The following is a 26,610-nucleotide window of genomic DNA, read 5'->3' as shown; positions in this document are numbered from 1 at the left end:
ATGGTCCGGAAAATGGGGGTCCTCGAATCCCGGGGGTTGCTTCACATACACCTCCTCATGTAGAGGACCATTAAGAAAAGCACTTTTAACATCCATTTGTTGCAACTTGAAGCCATGATGAGAGGCAAAGGCCAAAAGGATACGGATGGACTCGAGCCTTGCAACGGGTGCAAAGGTTTCACCAAAGTCCACGCCTTCGACTTGAGAATAGCCTTGTGCCACCAATCTTGCTTTGTTGCGGATGACCATGCCACGTTCATCTTGCTTGTTCTTGAAGATCCATTTTGTGCCGATAACATTGCGGCAATGATCGGGTCGCTTCATGAGAGTCCACACATCATTCCTCTTGAAGTTGTTGAGTTCCTCTTGCATCGCATTCAACCAATCCGGATCTTTAAGAGCTTCATCAACTTTGGGTGGTTCCGCCATAGAGACAAAGGCGTGGTGCTCACAAAAGCTTGCTAGTTGTCTTCGGGTAGTTACCTTGCCCTTTAGATCACCGATGATGTTACTCAAAGAATGGGACTTGAGGCGCAAGTGTCTTGCAATAGGATCTTCACGGCGAGTGACGGCTAAAGGAGTAGATTCATGTGGGTCCTCTTGGCTTTCATCACGGTTTAGGTCCTCGCCTTGACCTTCATTGTTGTTGAAGTGGGCATCATCATCATGAGATCCGGATGACTCGGGGGTACTAGAAATGGTATTGTCCACATAGATCATCCCCGAACCATTCGGAGAAGAACTTGAAGCTTGGCCTTGGTCACTTGATGTCGGTTGTTGTTGTAGATGAGCTTGTGGTGAGTGTTCTTCTTGAGCTTGTGGTAGATGGTCTTCTTGAGCTTGTGGTAGATGTTGTTCTTGAGCTTGTTGAAGTGAGCTCGTACTTGATTGTTGTTGTAGATGTTGAGGTTGAACTTGAGGTTGTGGTAGAGGTTGGCTTGCATATGTAAGATCAATGGAAGAAGCTTGGCCTTGTGGTGTAGATGGCTCCACTTGGGTGGAACTTGGTCCTTCCCCGGTACTCATAGAAGGTAGCTCTTGGGGTCGGCGAATGCCAACACCCATCCTTCCTATGGCCTCCGGGGGAATTACATCTCCTTTCTCACAAGAAGCACTTCGCTCCTCCAAAGATCTATCATCTTCATCGAATGTTACATCACAAGATTCTACAACCCGCCCATTTGAATTGTTGAAGACTCTATAGGCGTGAGAATCCGTAGCATAGCCAACGAAAATTCCTTCTTGAGCTCTTGAATCAAACTTGGATAGACGGGTGTCTTTGACAAGCACATAGCATTTGCATCCGAAGACCTTGAAGTATGACACATTGGGCTTGTTTCTGGTGAGAATCTCATATGGTGTCTTCTCTAGGCCTTTGCGGAAGTAGAGACGATTAGTAGCATGGCATGCGGTAGAGATAGCTTCCGCCCAAAAATTGTAGTTGGACTTGTATTCCATCATCATGGTTCGAGCGGCTTCGATCAAGGTTCGATTCTTCCTTTCGGCGACCCCATTTTGTTGGGGAGTATATGGCGTGGAGTATTGGTGTTGGATTCCTTCTTCGCCGAGGAAGTCATCCAAAGTATAGTTCTTGAACTCCATTCCATTGTCGCTCCTTATTGCGAGGATCTTGTTGTCGTACTTGCGTTGAACTTGATTGGCAAACTCCATCATGGTCCATTGAGTCTCACTCTTGTACTTGAAGAAGAATACCCAACAATAGCGTGAATAGTCATCGACAATGACGAGGCAATACTTCTTTCCTCCAAGACTTTCATGAGACGGTGGACCGAAGAGATCAACATGTAAGAGCTCCAAGCATCTTGTGGTAGAGATGATAGTCTTGGCCTTGTGAGGAGCTCCATGCATTTTTCCTTGTACGCAAGCCCTACAAACACGGTCCTTGCAAAAAGAGACATCTTCTTTTAGTCCAACAATGTGTCCACCCTTGTGGAGACTTTGCAAAGTCCTCATGTTGACATGGGCTAGTCGGCGATGCCATAACCAACCCTTGTCACCTTTGGCGAATAGGCAAAGAGCGGAGGATGTTGTCTTTCCGGAGAAGTCAACAACATACAATCCGTTCTCTACATATCCAACAAAAGCTACATGGAGTGTCTTGCTCCACAAGAGGACCACCATATGTTCATCAAAGAAAGTACATAGACCCATGCGAGCAATTTGATGGACGGAGAGTAAGTTGTAACCAAGGGTCTCGACAAGGAGGACATTCACAAGTAAGATGTCGGGTGTTACCACCACCTTGCCAAGACCCAATACCTTAGAGCACGTGTTGTCGCCATATGATACGGTAGAGTGAGAAGGCTCGAGGTCGACAACAATATTCTTGCTTCCGGTCATATGACTTGTGGCTCCACTATCAACCACCCATTTAGCGCCACCGGAAGCATAGTCCTACAAGGAATCAAGTCTTGGATTTAGGTACCCATTTTTCAATGGGTCCTAGCATGTTAGTAACAAGGGGTTTGGGAACCCAAATAGTCCAATCAACATTGTCCTTTTGAGGACCAATAAAGCGAGCACGAATATGTCCATAGTAATCAATAAAAAGAACATGAGAAGGGTTGTTAGAGCCGGCGGAACCCGTCGAGGCAGAGTTGGGTACTTCATTCCTTCTTGAGCTAGCATTGCTCTCTTCAAGGTTGATCCCCATTTTCTCCTTATTCTTCTTCTTCTTGGTCCTCTTATTCCTCTTCCTCTTTGGCTTGGTAGCCACTCCTCCTTCATTGCAAGAGCCCTCTTTGGCTCCAATGACTCCTTCCAAGTACTTGGCTTGAATTTGGAGTCTATCAACTTTGGCCTTCAAACGGTTGACTTCATCTTCATGCTCCGGGTGAGGATGGCAAATATCAAACACTTGTACTTCCTTTGCCTTGTTCACCCGGAAGTGTTGCATCAAAGCTTCTTCTTGGAGAGCGTTCATCTTCATGAGCATGCGGTTGTCACTCTCCATCTTGGCAACGTCACTTTCATGAGTGCAACACACACGGTCGTTGCTCAAAGGAAAGTACTCCTTCAAAGCTTCCTCTTGCATGGTATTGACCTCCATGAGCTTGGCTTCCCTCCTCTTCAAGGCGGCTATTTCCTCCTCATGATCACAACAAGTGGCCTTCTCCTTGCTCATACGGAGACATTCCTTCAAAGACTCTTCTTGCATGCTACTCAAACTTGATAGCTTGGCCTTGGTGGTCTCAAGAGCGGCAATTTCTTCTTCATGGTTGCAACATGAGGTCTTCTCTTTACACAAGCGGTAATATTCATCCAAGGCTTCTTCTTGAAGAGCATTGACTTCCAAGAGAAGAGCATTGTGCTTTCTCAAAGAAGCAACTTGATCAACAAGCTCGTCATGGCAAGAGTTGGGGTCTTCATCATCTTTCTCTTTGTTAGCATCCTCGAGAGAGAGCACCTTCTTTTTGAGCTCACCCATCAAACCAAGAGTGTGATCTCGGTCTTTGGTGAGTTGGGAGACAATGGCCTTGTTGGTGTCTTCGAGGACAATCACACTAGCTTCAAGAGACATGCGCAAATTCAATTCATCTTCAAGCTCCTCTTTGAGTGAGGCAATCTCATTTGCCGCTTCCCTTTCCAACCTTTCCTTCTCCTCTATGAGGTCTTGTGCCGCACCAAGTTGGCTCAAGAGAGCCCCAACATGAGTCTTGGTATCCCCTTGCATGTTAGTGAGAAAAGTATCCAAACCCATAATCTCACGTTTAACGGTGAGACTAGTGGCATCATCAATATATAGAGCATTAGTCAAGGATGATGGTTTGGAGGGGAATTTTACCTCCGAGGATGCCTTTGCCATAAGGCAACGAGCATTGTTGGTGGAGAGGTTCTCATTTGGAGAGTCGAAGAGGGAGATAGAGGGAGTGGTAATGGCGATGGCGGCCACTCCCTCTGCTTCCTTGTTGGAGCTCTTGTCCCCACGTTCTTCATCCTCATCGGAGGAGTATTCTTCTCGAATAATGAAGGCTTTAGGCTTCTTGGTGAAGGAGACCTTGTCGTCATCGGACTTGGGGGAGAACTTGGAGAATCCTTTTGAGAGTGACTTGAACTTTTCCTTGCGGATAAGTCTTCCACCATGATCTTCTCTTCTCTCAAACATACAATCCATGACAAAATGACTCTTGTCGCCGCAATTGTAGCAAGTTCTTCCCTTTTGCCCCTCCCTTGGGCTCTTGGAGAAACTTCTTGGAGAGTCACGTGATCTTCTTGGTCTTGTGTTTCGGGACTTGTTTCCATCCCAAAATGTCTTGGCGGCTAGAGCCATGTGCTCATGATAATTGATCTTGAGGTCATCCGGTCCCCACTCAATAGGATCCTCATCACTATCACTAGCCTCATGTATCTTCATCTTCAATGCAAGGTTGGGCTTGCGTGAGTTGTGGGCGCGAGCAACAAGATCCTCCGCATTCTTCTTGGAGATGTCCAAAGCTATGACTTCGCTAAGAACTTCATCGGAGGTCATAGCACGGAAGGAGGCGTTTTGGCGGATGGCCGTCAACTTCACTTCCTCATAAGGGAGGAGAGCGTTGTAGAACTTGCACTTGATCCAATGGTCATCCACGAACGTTGCTCCAAGATCTTGCATTTGTACGGCGAGAGCGATGAGGCGCCGGTACATTTCATCGGGGGTCTCTCCTTCGATCATGACGAAATTGTCGGCCATATTGTTCACTTCATCGAAACGAGAGCTTTGGATGCTCGCATTTCCGAGGAAGAGCTTGTCGAGTTTATCCCATGCTTCCTTGGCGGTCTTGAGCGAGCGGATATGAGCGCGGTCCTTTGGCGTGACGGCCATGTGAATCATGTTGATGGCGGTGGCGTTGAGTTGGTCATCCACCACATCCCTTCTTGTCAAGTTCTTGGGATCTCGTGGTGAGTAGCATTCCTCAATGATGCGCCAAAGCTCGGTAGACGCGCTGCGCACATGAGATTTCATCAAGAATTGCCAATTTTCAAAGTTATTTCACTCAAGTAACGGTGGTGAACCATGCGTCAAGATATGTGGCATAGGTATTGGAACGTTTATGGTGTAATCACTTGGTGGTGGCACCTCATGATAACCCCCTAGACGTTCCGCAACCGGTGTCTCATCCTTCCCCTTTGTTGAAGTGCCGGTCTCCCCAAGCCCTTCCTTTTGTGGATGTTTTGTCGCTTGCGTGACAAAATCAACAAGAGGAAAGGGGGTAGCTTTTGGTGGGGGGTTCTCGGCACTTGATTGAGGGTCAACACTAGGGTTTGGTTTTTGAGCAACCAACTCCATCATCATCGCCTTCATTTGGTTAACGATGGATGACTCCAATTTCTTGAGGTCATCCAACGTAGCCGTTGTGGTATCGACGGGAGATGATGGAGCGGGTGGCACAAGGGAAGGTGACCCATTCGCCACACCCGCATCTTGTTCGGCCATTTCTTAGGCGGTAAAGCCCGAGCAAGAAAACCTTGCTCTGATACCAATTGAATGGATCGTAGCGAACAAGAGGGGGGGTGAATGGTTGCTACGTCAAGTTTTAGTCTTTTTCAATTTTAGTGCAACGGAAGATAAAGGTGATTGCTTTATTGGTGTTGGTGATCCTACAATGATCCTAGAACAAGTGCAACAAGCAAAGGAACAATCACAAGATAGTAAGAGTAAGGAGCGGGACAATCGGAGGGCGCGGAGACGAGGCGAGGTTTGTTTCCCGCAGTTCCTCCCACAAAAGGGAGTATGTCTGCGTTGAGGAGGTGCTAGCCTCACACAAGAGACTAGATGGCCACACCACGAAGGAAGGCCTCACCTTCTTCCTCGAGAGAGCTCCACAAAGTTGCTCCCCCTTCTCCACTAAGGCACCGGTCGAGGCGGTGATTCCTTCACAAGGTTGGGGCGAGCTCCACACCACAAGGAGGCTCCCAACAATCCATGGAGCTAGTACAACACCAAGCTAGCCTCCATGGATGCACTTTCTCCAAAGTCCCACAATAGGAACCCTAACACCAAGATCCACTAAGGAGTAGCAAGTATTGGTGAAATCTCTCTTGGTAGAACTATAGATCGAGGTCTCCTCCACCACTCCTCAAAATTTGAGCAAGATTGGTTGGATGGTTGGGGAGATCCTCAAGGATTAAGCTCAGCAACAATGGAGGAGAGAGAGAGGGAAGAGATAAAAACGAATTGGGGAAGAAGGAGCCCTTAAATAGGCTCCTCCAAATCCAACCGTTATGTCCAGTTTTTGCCTAAGCGGTACTACCGCTTTTGGAAAGCGGTACTACCGCTCTGAGCTCGAATTCCTCAGATCTGGTCCACGTGGACGCAGAGCGGTACTACCGCTAGAGGTACCGCTTGAGGTACCGCAATGGGGTCCAAACCTTACTGGATCCAAAGCGGTACCAGAGCGGTACCAGAGCGGTACTGCCGTAACTAGTTACGGTACCTGGGCGGTACCATGGGCGGTACTACCGCTCGTGAGCGGTACTACCGCTCCAGGTACCGTAGAGGTACCGTAACTCGTACTGAGGGACAAATCCAGCGCAGAACTCAGAGCGGTACCGTGAGGCGATACCTATAGGGGTATCGGTACTACCGCTACAGGTACCGGTAGTACCGGCCTGGCTAAAACTGGTTTTCTTCCCTTTTTCTCTCCAGCCATGTCACCTCGCGGAACACACACAAAACCAGAAAACCTACAGCTACCCATAACTACGCTTCAGTCCTCCGATCTTGACGTGTCCAGCGAGGTCACCGTGCACTTGCAAATCTAGCAATGATACTCAAGGCACACGGTGAGATAACTCAAGTGTTGTCATCAAACACACAAAACACGGGGTTTAGACTTTGCTCTTTCAACCTGTCTGCGCAATATACCCGCCGACGCATCCATTTCTCAAAATTGGTTGATCAAATGCTTCGGGGCAGACAAGTCGGTCCATTTGCGTCGCTTCGCCGGAGCGTGCACGGCCAGGCCGCCAGTCCGCGCGGACCGAAACAGACAGATCAGGAACGGATGGGCCGGCCCGCTGGAGATGCCGTAAGGCCTCCGTGGCGTGCGTTCTCCTGGATGGTTTCACTTGCAGCTGAGGCTCTTTGTGGGTCCAATGGCTAAGGGCAGGAGATAAGAATACAAAAATAAATTCACTTGCGTGCCAGCCAAAAGGAAGAAGAAGAATAAGATTGGCTGCCTCAAAAAATAGGATGGATCGATGACGGAGGATGTAAAGGAATTAGAGACGATGACAACAAAATTCTATACAAATGTGTATTGCTCACGGACAATATTATTTCAGCCTTTGAATGTTTGCATTTCATGAAGCGCAATAGAGCAAAAAATTTGAGGTGTTATGCGTTGAAGTTGGACATGAAAAAATCTTATGACAGAGTAGAGTGGGACTACTTGCGCGCTATTATGATTCGGCTATGCTTTCATCGTTTATGGGTGGAGATGGTTATGCGGCTGGTTTCGACCGTCTCCTTCTCAGTTTTGTTTAATGGTGGCCATCTCGAGAGTTTTACGCCTTCGAGAGGTATTCACCAAGGTGATCCTATCCCCCCCTATTTGTTTATGTTGGCGGTAGAGGGCCTTTCGTGCCTTTTAAAATCAAGAATTCAGTCATTAATCTCAAGTGGAATTAAGGTGGCACCATCTACTCCGATGATTAGCCATTTACTCTTTGCAGATGACAGCCCGCAGATTTTCAGAGCAGAGAGAGTGCACAAGAGGTGAATGACGTATTGCTGCTTTATTGCAGAGTGCGTCTGGTCAGCAAGTCAATATGGAGAAGTCATCAATCCATTTTTCTAGAGGTTTCCAAGAGAAGGTACGGCAAGACATCATGGATGTATACTTGATGCGTATAATGTATCTATAATGTATCTGAGTGAGAAATAATTGGAGATGCCGTCAGATGTAGGCTCCTCGGTGAATAGTGTGTTTAAGTACCTAAGAGACCGAGTTTGGAAGAGAGTTCAGGGCTGGTTGGAACTCTTGTTATGGGCAGCAGGCAAGGAGGTGCTTATTGGTACAAGCGTACCATTTAGCTTCCGTTCCATGACGGAACTCCCTTCCCGCTCGATCTCTCTCTCCCTCCCGGGTCGCTCCTCCTCGGGCGGCTTCGAAGGAGATCCATCTACCCCGACCCCATCCCTCTCCATGTCTGCCCCGGCCAGGCCGCTGCTATCGCCGGCACTGGCAGCGGTGGCGGCGGCCGACCCGCCAAACGGTGGAGGGCAGAGGAGGCGGCAAGTCCGGCGGCGCATCTGAGCGGGGAGGTGCGGCGGCGGGTGAGCTTGGCCCGGCGGAGGAGGCAGCAAGGCGACGGGATGCGGGATGCCGGCGGTTGGATGGCGGGGCCGCATGCCTGATCTGGGCCCGATCTGGGCCTAGAGGGCTTGGCCGTTCTGCTTCGGACCATGCAGCGCCGCTGGGTTCCTGGCGAGGGATCGCAACCTGCTGCCGAGTCTTCTTCTCTGTAGTCGCCATGGCTTGGCGTCGATGGCTTAGCAAGGCATACCTCCTTCGTTGTTGTCAGGCGGCGGAAGACGGGCGTGGGGGCCTGTTTGTCCGTATCGAAGAATAAAGGTGGCGGTTCTAGGATTCTTCTCGGACCAAGTTTGAAGATCTGTCGGATGCTTGTTCCAACCAGTCTGGGTGGATTGTCGTGTTCCAGAAGGCCCTGCCGGCGAAATTCATTGTGCGAATAATGCCTGAAGATTGCTAGATTAGGTGGTTTCGATCGTGCGCACCCATGTTTTTTATCTAGCCGTTTCGTTTCAGAGGGGGCGCTTCAAAGCTCTGTTGGCTGTTAATATCATGGAGCTCGTTTTCTTTCCATGGTGCTAGCGGAGAAGGTCATAAAGCTGAGATCGGTGGAATAGCTATGATGGTCGGATCTTGGTGCTGAGGTGGAATTTGCTTGGCGATTCATGACTTGTAACAACGACTAGTATGTGCGGGCGACTGCACAGGAGTAGTTCTGAGTCTTATCTTTCAGGGTGAAAATCCAAGGTCTGGCCTTAATTGGTTGTGCCTGGCAATATTCTTGTTGAAGGCATTGTTTTGAGAGAGAAGACTTTCTTCAGGGTGAAAACCTAAGATCTTTGATCGAGCGACGACAGTGTTTGTGCATTTTTTTCTTCTTGGAGGCGTCACTTATGGAGAAGTTGAGCTTTTGGTGTTGTCTTGGTGGTGTCAGTGTTACTGTTTCAAGTTATGGATCTCTGTAACGGGGCCTTTCTTTTCTGTAATTCTTTTTCTCTTTTTTTGGATGCGTGCATCCTTTATGTCATTAGGGCATGTTGCTGTTGTAGAGGCTAGATGTAATTGGTATCTCTGTGATATTAATATATGATCTTTATCGAAAAAATGAGGTGCTTATTAAATCTGTTGCGCAAGCAATACCTACTTTATCTATGTCCTGGTTACCAAGGGGGCTGTGTCAGCATATAAACGGCCTACTGAGAAGCTTTTGGTGGGGGAGCAAAGAGGGGAAACATAAAACCTGTTAGTGGCTTGGGAGGATATGACAAAACCTAAGTAGATGGGAGGTCTAGGGGTTCGAGACATCGAGCTCTCTAACCTTGCACTCCTAGCCAGGCAAGCATGGAGGATTATATAGGAACCATCTTCATTAAGTGCACTAATCCGCAGGGCGGTGTACTTCTCGAATGTTGAGTTTATGGAGGCGGATGTGGGTGCTTCACCCTCACAGATATGGCGAGCTATAATTGATGGGAGGGATGTGCTTAAGCAAGGGTTGATTAAAAGGATAGGTAGGGGAGAGGAGACGGATATATGGAACACAAATTGGCTCTCAAGTGAAATATCGAGATGTCGCCTAGAGGGGGGGTGAATAGGCAATTAAAAAACTCTGACGGATTTGTCTTGTAAAAATGCGGAATTAAACTATCGTTTAGTTTACAAGCACAAACCCTAGATATGCTAAGCTCAACTAAGTGTAACAATAACAACTAGAGCTAAGCAAGATAGGCACAAGATATATGTAGCACAAGTGATAGCAAGATATATGAACTTCAAGCACGATGGCTATCACAAGGAAAGAGAGCTCGGGTATAGAAATAACCGAGGCACGCGGAGACGAGGATGTATTCCCGTGTTCCCTTCCTTTCCAAGAAGGTACGTCACGTTTGGAGGAGTGGAGGTCCACGAAGGATTCCCCGCGCCACGAAGGCTCACCCTATTCTCCGAACCACACCCACGAAGGATAATGGCCCTTTCCTTATGGTTAGCTTTTCCTCCGCTCCAGAGATGGCAAGCTCCACAACCACTTCACAAGCTCCATTAAGGAGAAGCCCGGGCCTCTTCACAATCTTCTTGAAGAGATCACCGGAACACCAACCGCCAAGCCAACTAGGAGGTCTCCCTCAAAGAGTAACAAGCTCACGGTCTCTCACTCGAACTAATCGTGGTGGAGAGCTCAACACTATGCAATGATGCAAAGCAAGAACACTAGAGGTGTTCAAATCCTTCACTCTCAAATCCCACCCAAACAACAAATGCTAGGATGAGATTGGAGAGGAAGAACAATGGAGAAAGTCAACAAAAGACTCCAAGATCTAGATCCCAAGAGTTCCCCTCACTTAGAGAAGAAATGGTTTGGTGGAAGTGTAGATCTAGATCTCCTCTCTTAGATCCCTCAAGAATGAGCAAGAATCATGGGGGGGAACAAGAGAGAGAGCAACTTCTTCAAATGCAACAATGGAGGTGAGAGAAAGGGAAGAAGTAACAAGCTCAAGGTGGAAGAAAGGTCTATTTATAGCTAGGAGCAAATAAAACCGTTGGGGGGAAAAGGACAAAAAAACTGCAGGAAAAACGGGCCAGAAAATCGCCCCAGCCGGCTGCCAGGCCGACCGACCGGAGCATAGGCCGGACAGGCCAGTCCATGGTCCGGTCGAGCCGGAGCCCAGACCGGACAGGGCAGGCAGGCCGCGCGGAGCCTTTTGGCCCAGTCGGGGCGAGGAGGCAGCGCCCGCCACGCGTGGGCGACGCATGCGCGCGAGTTGCTCAGGCCGCGTGGGCCGCGTGGGGGAAGAGGCCCAGCTTGGGGCGAGCGGGCCAAGGAGGCGAGCAGGCCGCGCCAGGGCGAGCGGCCCAGGGAGGCGTCCGGCCAGGCCGGGGGCAGCGCCGGGCAGGCTGGTCACGGACCGGGCTAGCCGCCAGTCGTGGGCCAAAAGGCCACTGGAGGCGGCCCGGATGGCACCAGCGCCGGACCCGGTCGCGGACCGGGTGGGCCGGTGGCTGGGCCGGTCGGCCGGCTGGCCCCTCCCCTTTTTCTCTTTTTCTTTTTACCTCTATCCTTTTTCTTTAATAACTAATGCTCCCGAACTCCGATTTGCATGAAACCAATTTTGTTGAAAAGATAACGATGAATAGAACCCGAACAAAAACTGGAAATATGGAGACTCCTCACATAATATTTTAGATGATTTTAGAGAGGGAGTCTCCCATCGTCAAGAGACGGTGAAGACGTCCAAACTCGAAAACGAAATAGAAGATGCATGCGGATTCCGTTTTCGATGAACTTGGGCTTGTTGTAAAGCTAGCAACAAGCTTAAGAACCTCACACAGAGAAACACCAAGAAGCAATAAGGATATGCAAAGTATGCAAAGGATTGAGCTCCCTAAGACGATGTGATCAAGTTACTCAACCGAAAGCCCCTCTTAATAGTGCGGCTATCTATCCTATAATCCGGTCTCCCAACATCCACCTTGAGACCGGTAAAAGGAAAACCTAGCAAGGTCATACCTTTGCCTTGCGCATCCCTCTTGATCTTGATGATAACTCTGCATGCTTCACTCAAACCGGAATGCCACACTTGATCAATGTTGCTTCGTGAAGACTCACAAATGCTCCCCCATACACTATGATGGGAAAGCTCCATTGATGCACATCTTCACATGTCCATTATCATCAAATGGACGGCAAGCTTCAAGCATGTGATCCACTTGAGATGCTCATCTTGAACTTGCCCAACTCAATCCTTGTATCTTCTCATACTCACATAAGATAGAGCATGGCTAATATTGAGTTCCACATAAGAACTCCATCTTCATTTCTTCTCCTTGATCATATCACATATATATATCTTCATACCGATGATCTTGATGCCAATACACAAGATATACATTTATCTTCATGGCATCCATACTTGAATCCAACACATGGAGTACAAGTAGTACCTATGGAATATTACTTCATATAAACTCACTAAAAACATTAGTCCATAGGGGTTGTCATTAATTACCAAAACCACACATAGGGGCAATGTACCCTTACATCAAGCGATCGTCGATGATCCACCGCAGTTGGTGTGTGAACTCATCAATCCGTGCACGGCTACATGGGACATGGAGAAGATCCAAGCGGCTTTTCTGCCAATGGATGTTGATATCATTAGAAATATATCGTTGAGCACGAGGAGACAAAATGACTTCTGGGCATGGCATTATGAAAGTAAAGGTGTTTTCACAGTACGTTCAACTTATCGCATGTTAGTTAAAACAAAACAGTTGGCATGTCTCTAGAAAGTTCAAGTCCCGACGAAGTTGAGAACTTTTCTATGGAGACTTGCACGACAGTCTCTACCAGCGGGTGACGTGCTTCATCATCGGAATATGGCGACACGAAGTGTGTGTGTGATCTGTGGTGGCCAAGACTCGGGCGGCATTCGCTTGTTGAGTGTCATCATGCTAGAAGTGTTTGGGCCCTTGCACCTGAGAAGGTTAATGATTTCGTCTTCAATCTCCAGGAGCCGCATGCTCGTGCCTGGCTAGCGATGATTATCAAGGTGTTATCGCATGGAGAGGCTACTAGGGTCGTTGTGACATTGTGGGCTTTGTGGCATGCTAGAAGGAAAATTATACATGAAGATTTGTATCAGAGTCTGCTATCAACAAATTGTTTTATTGGGAGATTCTTATCAGATTTGCAGCTGCTTGAACCTGCCAAGGTGAGTGCCACGACGAAATTGATCCCAAGGCCAAGTTGGATTCTGCTGCCGGAGGGGATGGTCAAGGTCAATGTAGATGCAACCTTATCAAAGAGTTCTTCAAGAGCATCGATCGCATCAGTGGCGAGAGGCTCAGGTGGCGATTTCATGGGCGCCTCATCGGTTGTGATCGAGGGTATGCATGATCCAGAAACTATGGAGGCAATGGCGCGTAGGAAAGGGATGGCTTTGGCAGCCGACCTACTGCTACAACGTATTAGGATTGTATTAATGTTATTCGGAGCATTGAAGGAGAAGGAAGGGGGTTGTACGGTCACATAGTCCGAGAACTCAAGGCAATGAAGACCGATTTCCAGGTGGTTCAGTTTGTCCATGAGGGAAGATCATCGAACGTTGTCTACATAGTCTCTGCATTTTCTTCTACCTCACCTCCAACAAGAGGGCTCAGCACTTTGACCCTTGTTTTGGGTTGCATCGAGTTATGTAACAAGTCGTGGGGTTCCACGCCGAAGATCGCGCCGGCGTCTATTGCATCGGTCGCCGGGCGGTACAGGTGAACACGAAGAACAGGGAGTTTTCATTTACCGCATCGGCCACCGGCCTCGCTGTGTCGGCCGCTGGCCGAGCACGAGCGTGTGCGACGCTGTTCCTCAGCAACAGCGGGTGGGGAGCAGCGTGGGAGCTCACGTCGGCTCGCCCGCATTTGTCGTTAGGGCTGCGCTGCTGGAGGCAAGAGAGGGATGATAGCGGGCTCGATGGCCGAAAGTGAAGAGGAAATGTCTCGGAATCATAATTCACGGGTGCTGCAGTTTGCACCAGTACCGTGGATCACAAATTCACCCTACCAGCGTGCATTAGTTGTGATTTTGGGGAAATTACACTAGTTCAAAATCGAATTTGCAGGCAACTGCCTTTAGGCGGACCAAATTTTGGTGTGATTTGGAAGATACATGGCAAATCCTAAACTTTACCATGTCTATACTTCTGTAATAAAATGGCTAAAATATAATGATCAAATATTTGTCATAACAAAATTTGGATTTAAATGGGCAGAGAGAGAAAAAGAAATAAAAGTTGTCACGAGATAGTACAATGGCAGTAGTTCGGAATAAAATACAAAAGCAAGAATTGTGTCAAAACTGACGGAGAGGCAAAGTGGCGTGCAATTGGGACAAAAAATTAAGAAGGTACTGTATATGGAATAGCCAATTCAGATCCCCATGAGAGCACGGGTACTTTTGGTTTGTGACCAAAATTGCCCTACCAATTTTTTGGCAGCCATGGTATTTTGGTGCTAGCCAACATAACCGGTGAAGTAAACTGCAGTACTATGAAACAATTCGTGATGTACGTTTTACATAGGTTCCAGCAAATAGCAAATTTGGATGTACAATTCTAAACACAGAAATCCGTGTTCACTAATGAGAGAAAACGACATACACATACAAAGCTCAACAGCACGTGGCATTGCGAAGCCTCTTCCTGAGCTCAAAAAAGGCTCTGGGCATCTTTTTATTGTCACGGTAGCAAAGGGAGGATTGTCAGATACCAAGTAGAATTATTGTGATGATCAGCTTTGGATGCTTGATTGACTAGGTGATGTGGCAATAACACTTTCCGGATAACATATTTAATTCAGATTTTCTAGAGTCTCATAAATATTGAATTTAAAAAAAAACTGAGAGCACTGGTACTCATGTGGCAATAGCATTTGCCGGATAACATTAGGCTATAGTGCTTCGGGCTAATCATGGACATGTCCACTTGCAATCACGAGAGCTACCTGAAAGGGGCAGGAGGTGGCATCGCTCATGGTTGGAGCATTTTGCTCCTTGCACATATTCCAGATGAGTCTACAACGGTGAGAATGGTGTTGAACTTGTCTACATGCTATCATGCTCCAAACTCACCATCTCCCACCAGTTTGGAAAGTCAGGGTTGAGTGAAGACAATAATGCGAGCTGGGTTGTGGCCACAACGGAGTAGAGCACACAGATGTAGGCAAAACCTCTTTAGAGAAATGACAGTTAATGCGCGATGCAGGTTCCAGGATATGGTCACAAAATTAAGGCACAATAACGTATTCACCAACCTTCGCTAGTCTAAGCATGATCCACCCATATAAAAGACACATTGCCTTGTAGTCTGCTCTGCTATCATGGAAGTACTAGTAGCAACCAAAATAACACTACCGGAGCCAAAGCTCCTGAGCCAGAGAGCAATAACAACTAGAAAGGGAAGGAGTGGTGCAATAAGTCACGAATGTGAGGCATGCAGAAAGGTATCATCTCTGGAAGAAAGTACTTCGGTAGAAACAGCTGATGATCTTGTAGAAACATCTGAAGGACGCTGATGCTCAAGGAAGGATCATATAGCAAGATTCCAACACAGACTGAATGGAAGTTAGCATTAATAGGAAGTGTCGGGTGGTCTCCTGCAGTGAAGGAAGGAATCAGATCAGTTCCTCTTCGAGATGGAACGACGCTAAGAGGATGGAGATGAAAAGATAGAGTATTTAAGGTGATGTGGTTTCGTTCCAGTGAAAGTGGAATCACACCTATTGATCTGAAGGGAACTTCTTTTCTTGGATAAAATCTGCATCTTTTACCCCTTCAATCGCGACCAATTCATGCAGATTCGGAATCAAAACCTAGGCTTACGGTACAAGCGAAGGCCAAGAACAGTATTTATCTGGCTGCACGACACCGCATCGGTCGCACTGTGTGTCACCCCATTCCCCATCGACCTCACTCTCGGGCCGGCGCCACCAGCAGCGCCAGCCGCCACCACCACCAGCAGCGCCAGCCGCCACCACCCTCATCTCCTCCTCCATGGCTCCTCTACCCCTGCTCCTCCTGATGTATTCCCCTAGTTCCCACGAGGCTCAGGATATCTATGGTTAGCGCCGTCCCTCCACCACCGCTGGCCGGCAGCCTGGTGTTCTCCCACATATAATTATCACAAGTTTTAACTAAGCTTACAAGCTTGATACATCCATAACATTGCATAACAAGTTTCTATGTTGTTTATAATTGTGCTAATTATCATAATTGTTTACCATCTCTATACTTCTGTAATGAGAACGCCACAAATAATTATCAAATATTTTTCATAGCAAAATTTGGGTTTGAATGGGCAGAGGGTAGAAGAAATGAAAGGACTCAAAAGTTGTCACGAGATGGTACAATGGTTGTATTTGTGAAGAACTGAGGTAGAGGCAATGTGGCATGCACTTCAGACAAAAAAGTAAGAAAACTATGAAATAGCCGTTTTAGATCCCCATGGGAGCACGTGTACGTTTTGTAGGACCAAATTTGCCCTACCAAAATTTTGGCAGCATGATATTTTGGTGTTGGCCCACAAAAACGGAGAAATAAAATGCGTACTATGAAACAATTCGTGATGTACATTTTACACATGTTTCAGCAAACAGCAATTAGATGTACAATTCTAAACACAGAAATCCATGTTCACTAAGGAGAGAAGCGACATACACATACAAAGCTCAGCAGCACACAGCATTGCAGAGCCTCTTTCTGAGCTCAAAAAAGGCTCCAGACATCTTTTCATTCACTCATGTAGTAACAACATCGGATCCAAGGAGGTGCTCAAGTTTTGATGCAAGTAAGGTGTCTAGCTCGAAGCTCAAGCCTGAAATGGTATCAAAGGGAGGATTGTCAGATGACCAAGTAGGATTATTGCACTGACTGCACATTGGATAGAAACAATAGCACGAGGTAAAAGCATTGTGATCAGCTTTGGATTCTTGATTGACTAGGTGAAGATAGGTGCATAGCAACAAGGCCAGAAAGGGTATAGGGATCGACGCAAAAATATATTAACAGATGATGAAAATAGCTGAACAAGGCTGTTATGACTACAAATTTACATCTGACTTTTACGACAAAGGTAAATATATTCACCAGCACATATGATTTAGCTTACATAGAACCGACGAGAATTAGTAAATTGGTGGGTCATGGTTCCTTATGTTAAATCTTTTACTTTTCATGCTTTCACAGACCACCCAAGACATTTACAATTCTGGTAATCTCTAATCATTTGCTATGATGGGATCCAAACTAAAAAAGATTACACAGCATAAATAAAAACAAAGCAATCCAATAGCACACCACTGGTGGTTCAAGTCCGTCTGATATCTGGGCAGCTGGGCATGTAAGTTGCCAACTTACAATTTTCATACTTGTGTATATTGATATTTTTCCTTGGCAAGAAATACAGCCCAAGATGATGTCATATTCATATTTATAATTCTCTTGTTGTTTAAACTTCCCTAGATACTCTTTACTTAATAAAATGTTCTAAGATATAAATCACACTAAAAATATACAACGTAGGTCAGTAAGGTCACTATGTAGGATGTGAAGTGTTCGAAAGATCTGGCTCATGTAACTGGCTTCTGATATGATGCTCCCAGCCTCCCATGAAGATTATGAGCCAAACTAGTGTAACATGGGTACTACATGGTTGCCTTTAGAATCATCCCTGTGAAGGATTTAGAGGACGAGTCCAAAGGACATATAATATCATTTCATGGAACATATAAGATGGAAGCCATTTAAATCAGTTCACAGATGATAAGATCTTCAATATCCGTGTACCATGTCAAGACCTATAGAAAGTCATTAGACTTGACTAGTGATTACAGTGTTCTCAACGTCTCCAGCCTTCGTCTCTCTCTTCATCTGCCATCTGATCTTCTATTCCCTCTCTCCATTCTTTGAAGCAAAAAAAAAGATATACCACCCAAAGTCCTATGTTTTTATGCATACCATCCAAGGCCACTAGTTTACATAAATACAAACAAAGTTCCAAATTCTATTCAATATTATATTTTGTTGCTTAGATATGCATCTCTCCCCATCTGTTTCTCTTTTACCTTACTCTTCACCTTTAACCCTCAGCCCGCTACACTACCCCCATGTTTCTTCCACCACTGTGCACCGTTCAAGATACCAAATTCACAGGCATGTGGTACTTTGATGCACAGGTAATCTGTGCAAAATTCTTAGAAACCCTCCTTCCCACAAACCTTAGCCGAATAGCTCCTGTCTCTTGAAACTTGCAACACATGGGGCTGTTAGTGAACTGAAGTGTGATTTACTCAGATGCGCATGAAAGATTTGCTTATGTTTAACATGAATGATTTTTTCTGATGAAAAAATATGACATTTTTCTGCTTCAATGCGTATGGTCAATACTTACTCAAGATTAAAGGCATCCAACTTAAGACTGTACAGGCCTCAAGTACTGGATTAAACCTAATATTGGACGCAAGAGTGGGACACAATCACAAACTGCCAGGGAGAAGGCATCTGTTTTATGCTGTCAGATGTCCACTCTGATGTTAGCCTGTGGTGGATCGTGTTGAGTTGCTGCCTACTAGGGTCTCCAGCCGAGAGTAGATATGGTAGAGAGGACAGAATGGGATCAGGAGGAAGAAAAGAATGGGAAAGAGAGAGGGAGGCAAAATATAGCTGGCCATTTTTCTTCTAATCTCGATTGGGAAATCAAATAATCCATTAGTGGACAATTAGAGAATGGCATATTGAATATGATTGCAAACTGTTTGTACTATTAAAGCAGGCTGATATCTTTTAGTGGCACATGCCAAAACCAGGGTACTTCGAGTGGTACATACTTAATTTTCTATTTTTAAATGGGAGGAAGTAAAGTAAGGGCTATCAAAGTTCTTAAGACATGAGTCCTATCAAAGTTGTTGTTGCCCTGCTGCTAAGGGCAACTATAATGCTCAACACTACAAAAGCTATGCTTTCTCCTTTCATTTTGACTATTTTGTCTCGAATACTCAGCACATCATTTTTAGTCAAGGCATGACTTGGGGTTGGGGACACAAGTAGGAGTTGTTTCGTGGTGACAAGAAGTGATGTGAGCTAAGTTTGCATGATGATAGATGTCTCACACCTGCATGCGTCATCACTGCTACAGTTGTCACACTCACCACAATTACATCTGCACTACAAGATTCAGAACAACACTAAGTAATGCTAAAAATGCAACTTCCAAATCTTGGAGATTAATCTATGACAAAGTAAATTGACACTGAATTTTGCAACGCGCATATAAAGCAACACACCACAAGCGTACGCAATGGACTATCTCGAACGCCTATGCAATTCTTAGCAGAACTACTCACGGTGCCTAATTCAAACAGCAGAACACTAAAAACTAAAAAGGAAGCCAAAATAGTGCCACCCCTGAAACCAGGGAATGAATGAACGAACCAAAATAGTGCTACCTGACAACAAGTCTTTTTACACACGCGTATTTACCACCCAACTCATAGTTCATCAGTTTACGCTATAAAAACCACTGCCCTTGTTCTTCAGTTTCAGAAACATCACCCCGCACCCTCATCAGAATCAGGGGCCGAGTGAAATAGACTATCGCGCGAAGAAGCCGAGAATGGCCAAAGCAACGATTGGTAATCAAAGACATGGAGATGCATATATTGTAATGAAACCAGCACGCCTAATGAACGTACATTTGTTGAAAGAAAACGTAATGGAGCTGAACTACAACCAATTAAAATAAACATTGTTGTCCGGTTCAGCATGTGCTGATATCTGGCCACACTTGTCTGCAGCATGCACAGAGCTCCATCACAAGGCGATTGCGTCATCTGTGGAACTTCCGGTTGTGCAGCCCACCATGCTTGGCCATTACAGAGAACTTTTTTTTGAGATGGCTCCTTTTCTCACAAATGGTTTTGGTATCCATGGCAACCTCGATGCCAAAACTGCTTGTGAGAAAAGGAACAATCTCAAAAATAAATTCTCCGTAGTGGCCAAGAACGGTGGGCAACACAGGCACAGTTTCCACCGGCAGCGATTTGAGCCCTAGGCATGCTGTAGAGAAGCATGTGCAGACAAGCAGGGCGACGACGTTGCTTTTAATTAGTAATAATAGTAATCCATAGCTCGCACGGTTTCCAGCGGACAACTTACGTACTAGTTCAACAAATATACGTTCATTAGGCCTGCTGGTTTTCTTTTCAATATATGCATCTCCATGTCCTTGATTATCGGTCATTCTCGGTTACTCCACACCTACTCTGTTGCGCTCGGCCTCTAAATCTAATTAGGGTGTGGGGTGCAGTTTCTGAAACTGACAATACCAAAGAACATGGAGCCAGAGAGTGGTTTTGCGCAACATAAACTGATGAAACTGTTGATGGGTGTGGTAAGTACAGGCATTCTGTAAGAGGACTTGTGGTTTTGGAGGCAGCTAGCACTATTTTGGCTCATTCAATCGCTGGTTTTACATCCTATCGAACGTGTTACAACTATAATTCTTGGCACTAAAAAAATATGTATGCACTCTCCTTTAATTTGACCATCTTGTCTCCAATACTCAGAACAACAACTTTCAGTCACAGCATGAGTTGAGGTTTGGGATACATGAAGTGATATGAGCTAGGTTTACATGATGTTTGATGGGTTGTTGGGTCTGATTGCAGTAGGTGAAGTATGAGCTAACATCAAGCTTTCCTACACGCTACTAATCTTTGATATTTCTTAATCACTTGGTTATTCATTGATTAGAGGAGATAGACTACAGCTTCACGCAAGCAAAAGAAAACAAAAAACAAGTCCCACGCCTCCATGTGCGACTATTTGACTATAAAGCTCACGCCAGCTACAACTGACCTAAATGATTAAGAACATCACCAAGCAATGCTAAAACAGATATTCTAGCCCTCAATCTACTAAACTGATTCTCGAAGTTCGAAATATGTATAGCAAGAACCACACCACAAGGAACAAGCATCCGGAATCGATTGCTTCTTATCAAAACCACCTCGAGGCGCCTAATTCAAGCAGCAGAACACTAAAAGAGAGTCAACGGCAAGTCCATACCTCGGCAACGGGGAGCAGGCCAAGCTCCCGGATGACACCAGCCACGCCGCGGAGCTGCGCGCCGGCGCTGGCGCCGCAGGAGGGCACCTTGTCGAAGAGCGACGCGGGCAACGCCTCCGAGATGAACCCTGCCTGGAACTCCAGGGTACCCTCCTTGGGGTGCGCGACCATGCCCGAGACGGAGACCCAGAGGAAGAGCTTCTTGGCCTGGATGCCGGAGAGGCCGGTGATCTTCCCCGGGGAGAGGCATCCGCGGATGTTCTTCTCGTAGTACACGAGGTGGTCGCCGAACCAGACGTAGCAGGTGCCGGCGAGGTGGATCTCGAAGTCGCCGGTGGTCTCGTCGAAGGAGTAGGAGGAGACGGAGTCCGGGATGAGGCCCCTCGGCAGGCCGTACTTCGGGAGGAGGTCGTTGGCTGCGCCGTTTGGCGAGGCGCCGCTGGCCGCGGAGGCGAGCGGCGCGGCGGCCACGGCGGCGGCGACGAGAAGGAGGAGGGACAAGGGAGACATAGGTGGTGATGGGGTTTGGGATTTTCTGTCTGATTTTGCGGGTGGGCAACACCTGAATGCTGGCACGATAGTTAAACCTAGGGTCAGCTTCCAATTTTCGTTCTAAAGAAAATGGTCTGACAAGGACAGCTTCCCGCTGGTACAACTACTCCCTCGTATTTTCATGATCATGCTTCTCTTCACCAAACATTTTTGAGGATGACTCCCTCTCTCTCTCTCTTCTTATCTTCTTTTCTTTTCACATTGATAAAGTTAAGTGTAGATTGTTCAATCATTGGGAAACAATTATACATCAATAATTTGTATAACAGTGTATAGGATTTTTTTAGGCCAACTTTAAATATTTTCTACTCTTAACAAAAAAAAAGGTTACTTGACAAAAAGTTAGGTGCATTATCTCTCCTTTCCTTAAGCAATTGTCTTAAGTGGCGAGATAGAGTCGGTCTTCATGTTGGACCAAATGGGAAGATATGTGTAGATTTTAGCACGTGGTAAGTTCAGTCCCACATGTAAATTTGGAGAGAGCAATAGCTCCTTATAAAAGCTGCCCAAGTGGGCACCTTATATGAGAAGTTAGGAAGAAACTCGACTACATACGGGTTATAGCTCAAACGGATCATACTTCTTTATATACATGTTCAATTTGTACATATAAAAATACGCATGAGCATGTTATATCATAGTAGGGGGCTCATACAATATAAGTACGGGTGAGATTCGGTCGTGCGCAGCCGTGTTTTTTTTCTGACCATTTGATTTCGAAGGGAGCGCTTGAAAGCTCTTATGGCTGTTAATATCATGGGGCACGGTCTCGTTCCATGGTGCTGACGTAGAATGTCGTGAAAGCCGAGATCTGAGGACTAGCAATTGTGGTTTGAGTCTGGTGGGCGATGAGGAATTGGCTTGGTGATTTTTTTTTACTTGAAGCAGCGACATGCAAGGGCAGGTAACATCACATGAGAAGTTCATAGTCTTACCATTCAGGCTGAAAATTTAAGGTCTATCCTTAATTGGTTATACTTGGCAATGTCCTAGTTGAATGCATTGTTTTGGGAGCGAGGACTTTCTTCGGGGTAAAAACCTAATATCTATGCTTAGGCGACTTTGGCGTTCGTGTACTGTATTCTTTTTGGAGCTGTCGCTTTTGGAGAAGCTGAACTTCTGGTGATGGCTTGGTGGTGTTAGTAATGTTGTTTCAAGGAATATATCAATGTAGCAGGACTTTTCTTTTTGTAATTTTTCTTTCTTTTTTTAGTTGTGTGCATTTCGTAATGTCGCTAGTGCAACGTGTTGTTGCATAAACTGAGTGTAATTGGTATTTCCTCGATATTAAGATATGCTCTTTGCCGAAAAAATGTAAGTGGTATCAAATTGTGTCACTTTTAGGAGATTTGGACTGTTTGTTGTTAAACTTTTTGATGAAGAAGCACGCGAACAAACGACGGCGAAAGGCGAGATCGATGACACTTTATACAATCTAGATAATCTATTACCTACACCTAAAAATATATTCTTGTACCCCACTAGCCTTATGCAAGCTATTTGATAGATTCATACTCTCTAAAGCACTCCAGCGAACCCGCTGAAATCCGCACTGTATCGATTCTGAGACGCCCTCCGACACAACGTGCGCGACGAATCACACACATGATGCCAGATGAATTAACACGAACGGTAACATTACAACAGGATTACAATAGAGCCCACAAGAAACATATATAACAAGAACGACTCCAGAGTCAAGATACAAATATACAACACGAATACATAATATCAAATACATCCGAGTACGGACAAGATACAAATTGGACTAAGATTCTTGAAGATAAACGATGACGTCCATAATCCTGCTCAGGCCAAGCCGGAAGGGTAACCTTGCTAACGTCGTTCTTCATCGCACCGATCTTCATACCTGCCCGGTTATGTCCCAAAGCAGCAATAAGTACGAGTTCGTACTTAACAAGACTTCAAGACGTATAGCATTCTTCGACCAGTCGTCCTTTATACTTGAGGCACGCATGAGACTTAGAGGACGCAAGAGGAACGTCATAGGCAATATGGTGGGGTTAAGCGGCAGCGCGCAAGCACTAAAAACCTATAGAGACACTCTCAACTTACAGGTGCTAGAATAGATAAGAGAGCACACTAACAGTTCTATACTATGCAAACATAACCCAGCCGATGTGTTTCCCCTTTACAAAGGAAGAATACTAACAAGTGCACCTCACATGGTTGACAAGTTTTATTAGGTAACAATTGTAGTGATGCTAAATTACTATGCAAGTTATTAACAAATTATTAGCAGCAACATAAAGGTGTAAGTTGTTCTATGATCAAGCTATACAATTCCAAGTCGTCCATAACCGCGGACACGGCTTATCGATAAGATGTACACCCTGCAGGGGTTGCCCAAATGTAACCATATGCATGCTCGACCCCACTTACTACAGGTGAAGTCTCACAACAAGACCGTTCCCAATGCAAGAGAAAGTTTAATGGGAGCCACCCAACTAAGCTACCCGTGACGAAGTTCGGCCGTACTCCGAGACGGACTCAGAGGTTTGCACCAGCGGCTAGGCGTGCAAACCACACGCTTCGCTAAACGTCCCGCAAGGCAACAGTAAGTAAAGCATGACAAACATGGCATAGGCAAATAAAACCAAGGTTGTGGCTCCCAATAAACAGACTCGAGGAAAGGTAATGGGTGAGGGGGCGATAAACATCCCCACATATGGGTAGAGCGCTCAATCTCGGAACAGATAACAAGAACTCGGGTCCTATGGGACATTAGCGAGACAAAGATCTGATGCTTTCGCAAAGGGGTTCACAGATGCCACTGCTTACAATTTTAGTTGTTAACAATTAATTAGGGCATGAGTATCTCCAACAACTGATATAGCATGTGATAACCTGGCAACAACCTAACAGATAACCCGATAAGATAACGATGTCGCAACGAGATATAACAGTCTAGCATGCACTACGACTCACAAGGCAGACCTGATAAACAAACAATAGTTGTTAGAGGGTGGTGGAGGCAGTATGGGCTGTTTGAGGTAACATATGGATAGGACACGTGACAAGAACGCAACTCAAGGATAGCATAAGGGAGAAGGCAAAATAAAATAGGTGAGCGACTCCTGCAGAGACATGAGTTTAGGAAATTCTTGCCTGTTAAAGGTTGTCGAAGAACAGCCGAAGAACTCATCGTATCTCACAACACCAATTCGTGATCCTATCCGGGAAGAAGCAAATGCTAGAACACACAACAGATGCAAAGTCTTACAACTATGGAGAAGAATCGGCATGCTCATGATGATATGCATGGCATGGCAAAGATGATGCGATGCAACTTATCCAATTAAGCGGGATCGGAACCCCGGACAATCAATTAGTGTTGGAGTTGCATTTTCTACCGTCAAGTTTAAGTGTTTATTAGCATGGCACAACATGGCAGGGGTACGCTACTTCAAAATTAAACGGAGCGGGGAAGACCCTAGATGGAATTCTGAAATATTCCGGTGTTGCATTTAGGGTGGAACATACATGACTACCATGACGCGACATGATGTGAGGTGCAAACCGACATATGGATGGCATATTCATGTTCAGCACATTTTTCTGATCAATTTTCATATATAAAACATTTTCATATGAGTTGCCAAATTAAAGTTATTAGCAGATTAGTTTTTAGTTATTTAAAATAGATAAAAAGGTTTATTTTTTTAATTAGGGAAGGACCCGAAAACATAAACTGGCCAGGGGAGGGACCCCGGGTTGATTTACAAAATAAATAGGGGATTTTCTTGTAATTGAATAGAGGCAGGGATGCCTGATTGATGACGCAAAAGTTGCAGGGGGCAAACTGAAAAGGAACAGATCCAATCTGGATCTGGGAACGTTTCTCACCAGCGTGGGGCTAGCTCGAGTGGCCTACAGCAGGGACCCGCGGCCACATGGACGGCTGAGCTGGCAAAAGAGCTGCTGTTGCACAGAAGGTGTTCGACTGGTTGTGCGTCGTGCGCAGGAAGGTGGTGATCACCGCGGGCGGCGTGACCGCGCGTGGGCGACTGAGAGGTTCCAGGAAGGAAAACCTGGTGCAGGAGATCCGCGACGGTGCGGTGAACCAGGGAGCGGCAGTGATGAGGCGGTTCCTCGGCAATGCCCACCATGAGGGGCTTGGGTTTTAGAGAAAGGCGACGACGGAAGTTCCGGGAGCGAGGCGGTACACGACGTACCCAGGTTCACGTCCCCGCGGTGGAGGATCGCTACATCCTGCTAGCAATCCAGTATATGAATATATGGGTACAGGGGGCCGCCATAGGCGGAGTTGTTGGATCTAGTCTAGTTCTAATCCGCGGGTTGTGGTTTCTAGGCGTGCCGCCTCTATAATTATGTTTCTGATTATGCGTGTCCCTAAGGGGTGCCCCTGCCTGGCTTTATATATCAGCCAAGCTAGGGTTTACAAGAGTCCTAGTAGGATTCGTGTTGGAGTCTTCTTTCCTTGTAGTCCAAGTTGAGGCGCGTGCAGGTCCAGCTCGTCGAGTCCTTGTGCTGGTCCAGCTTGATAATCTGCACTGGGTATGGCAATGTCGAGTACCCGAAGGGTTATGCCCACGTCAGTAGCCCCCGAGTGTCTGGCCGAAGTGAAGCTTCGGGCAGGGACTAAATTTGTCTTCGCCAAATATCTTGATCATCTGTTGAATCTTTTGCTTGATGTAGAGTCGAAGTTGCTTTCTGTCGGGTGCGCGAAGCGCTCCCGATGTGAGTAGCCCCCGAGTCTATGGGCGGGTGCTTGCAGCCACGCATAGACTCAAGTTATACTACTCGAAGATCTTGATTGTTGATGCCGATGTCTTCAAATTTATTCTTCTTTGTAGGCGAGGTTGCCATATTTTTTTATCGGGTGCGCGACTAGCGCTCCCGATGGGAGTAGCCCCCGAGCCTGTAGATAAATATGAAATAGTTATGTATAGGGTGTAAAAAATTCTAAGTCATATATCGTAGATGTCTCAGAGGAGTCAATGATTTGGATGATGGCCCAGAGGAGCCGATGATTTGGATGATGGCCCGGAGGAGCCGATGATTGGGATGATGGCTCAGAGGAGCCGATGATTTGGATGATGGCCCATAGGAGTCGATGATTTGGATCTTGTCCCAGAGGAACCCATGATTTGGATGATGGCCCATAGGAGCCGATGATTCGGATGATACCCAGGAGGAGCCGATGATTCG

At 46.3% G+C, this 26,610-nt stretch overlaps 1 protein-coding gene across 1 annotated transcript; it reads right to left on the bottom strand.

Annotated features, from left to right (window-relative positions):
• Positions 1-16,332: 16,332 nt before the first annotated feature.
• On the bottom strand, positions 16,333-21,431 carry LOC127293363 (uncharacterized). The gene is made up of 2 exons (XM_051322959.1): positions 20,866-21,431; positions 16,333-16,615 (listed from the first exon to the last, which is right to left on the bottom strand). Exons 1-2 carry the CDS (start codon positions 21,373-21,375, stop codon positions 16,610-16,612), a joined length of 516 nt encoding a protein of 171 aa, XP_051178919.1. The 5' UTR covers positions 21,376-21,431; the 3' UTR covers positions 16,333-16,609.
• Between the last annotated feature and the right edge of the window lie 5,179 nt (positions 21,432-26,610).

The sequence above is a fragment of the Lolium perenne genome, chromosome 4, assembly GCF_019359855.2.
Source record: "Lolium perenne isolate Kyuss_39 chromosome 4, Kyuss_2.0, whole genome shotgun sequence".
In the NCBI taxonomy this organism is placed as follows: Eukaryota; Viridiplantae; Streptophyta; class Magnoliopsida; order Poales; family Poaceae; genus Lolium; species Lolium perenne.
This window is presented reverse-complemented; position numbering and strand designations above follow the sequence as displayed.

Bases quoted from the DNA above. Each gene is read 5' to 3' on its own strand.
- LOC127293363 (XM_051322959.1), bottom strand. From the start codon at position 21,375: ATGTCTCCCTTGTCCCTCCTCCTTCTCGTCGCCGCCGCCGTGGCCGCC.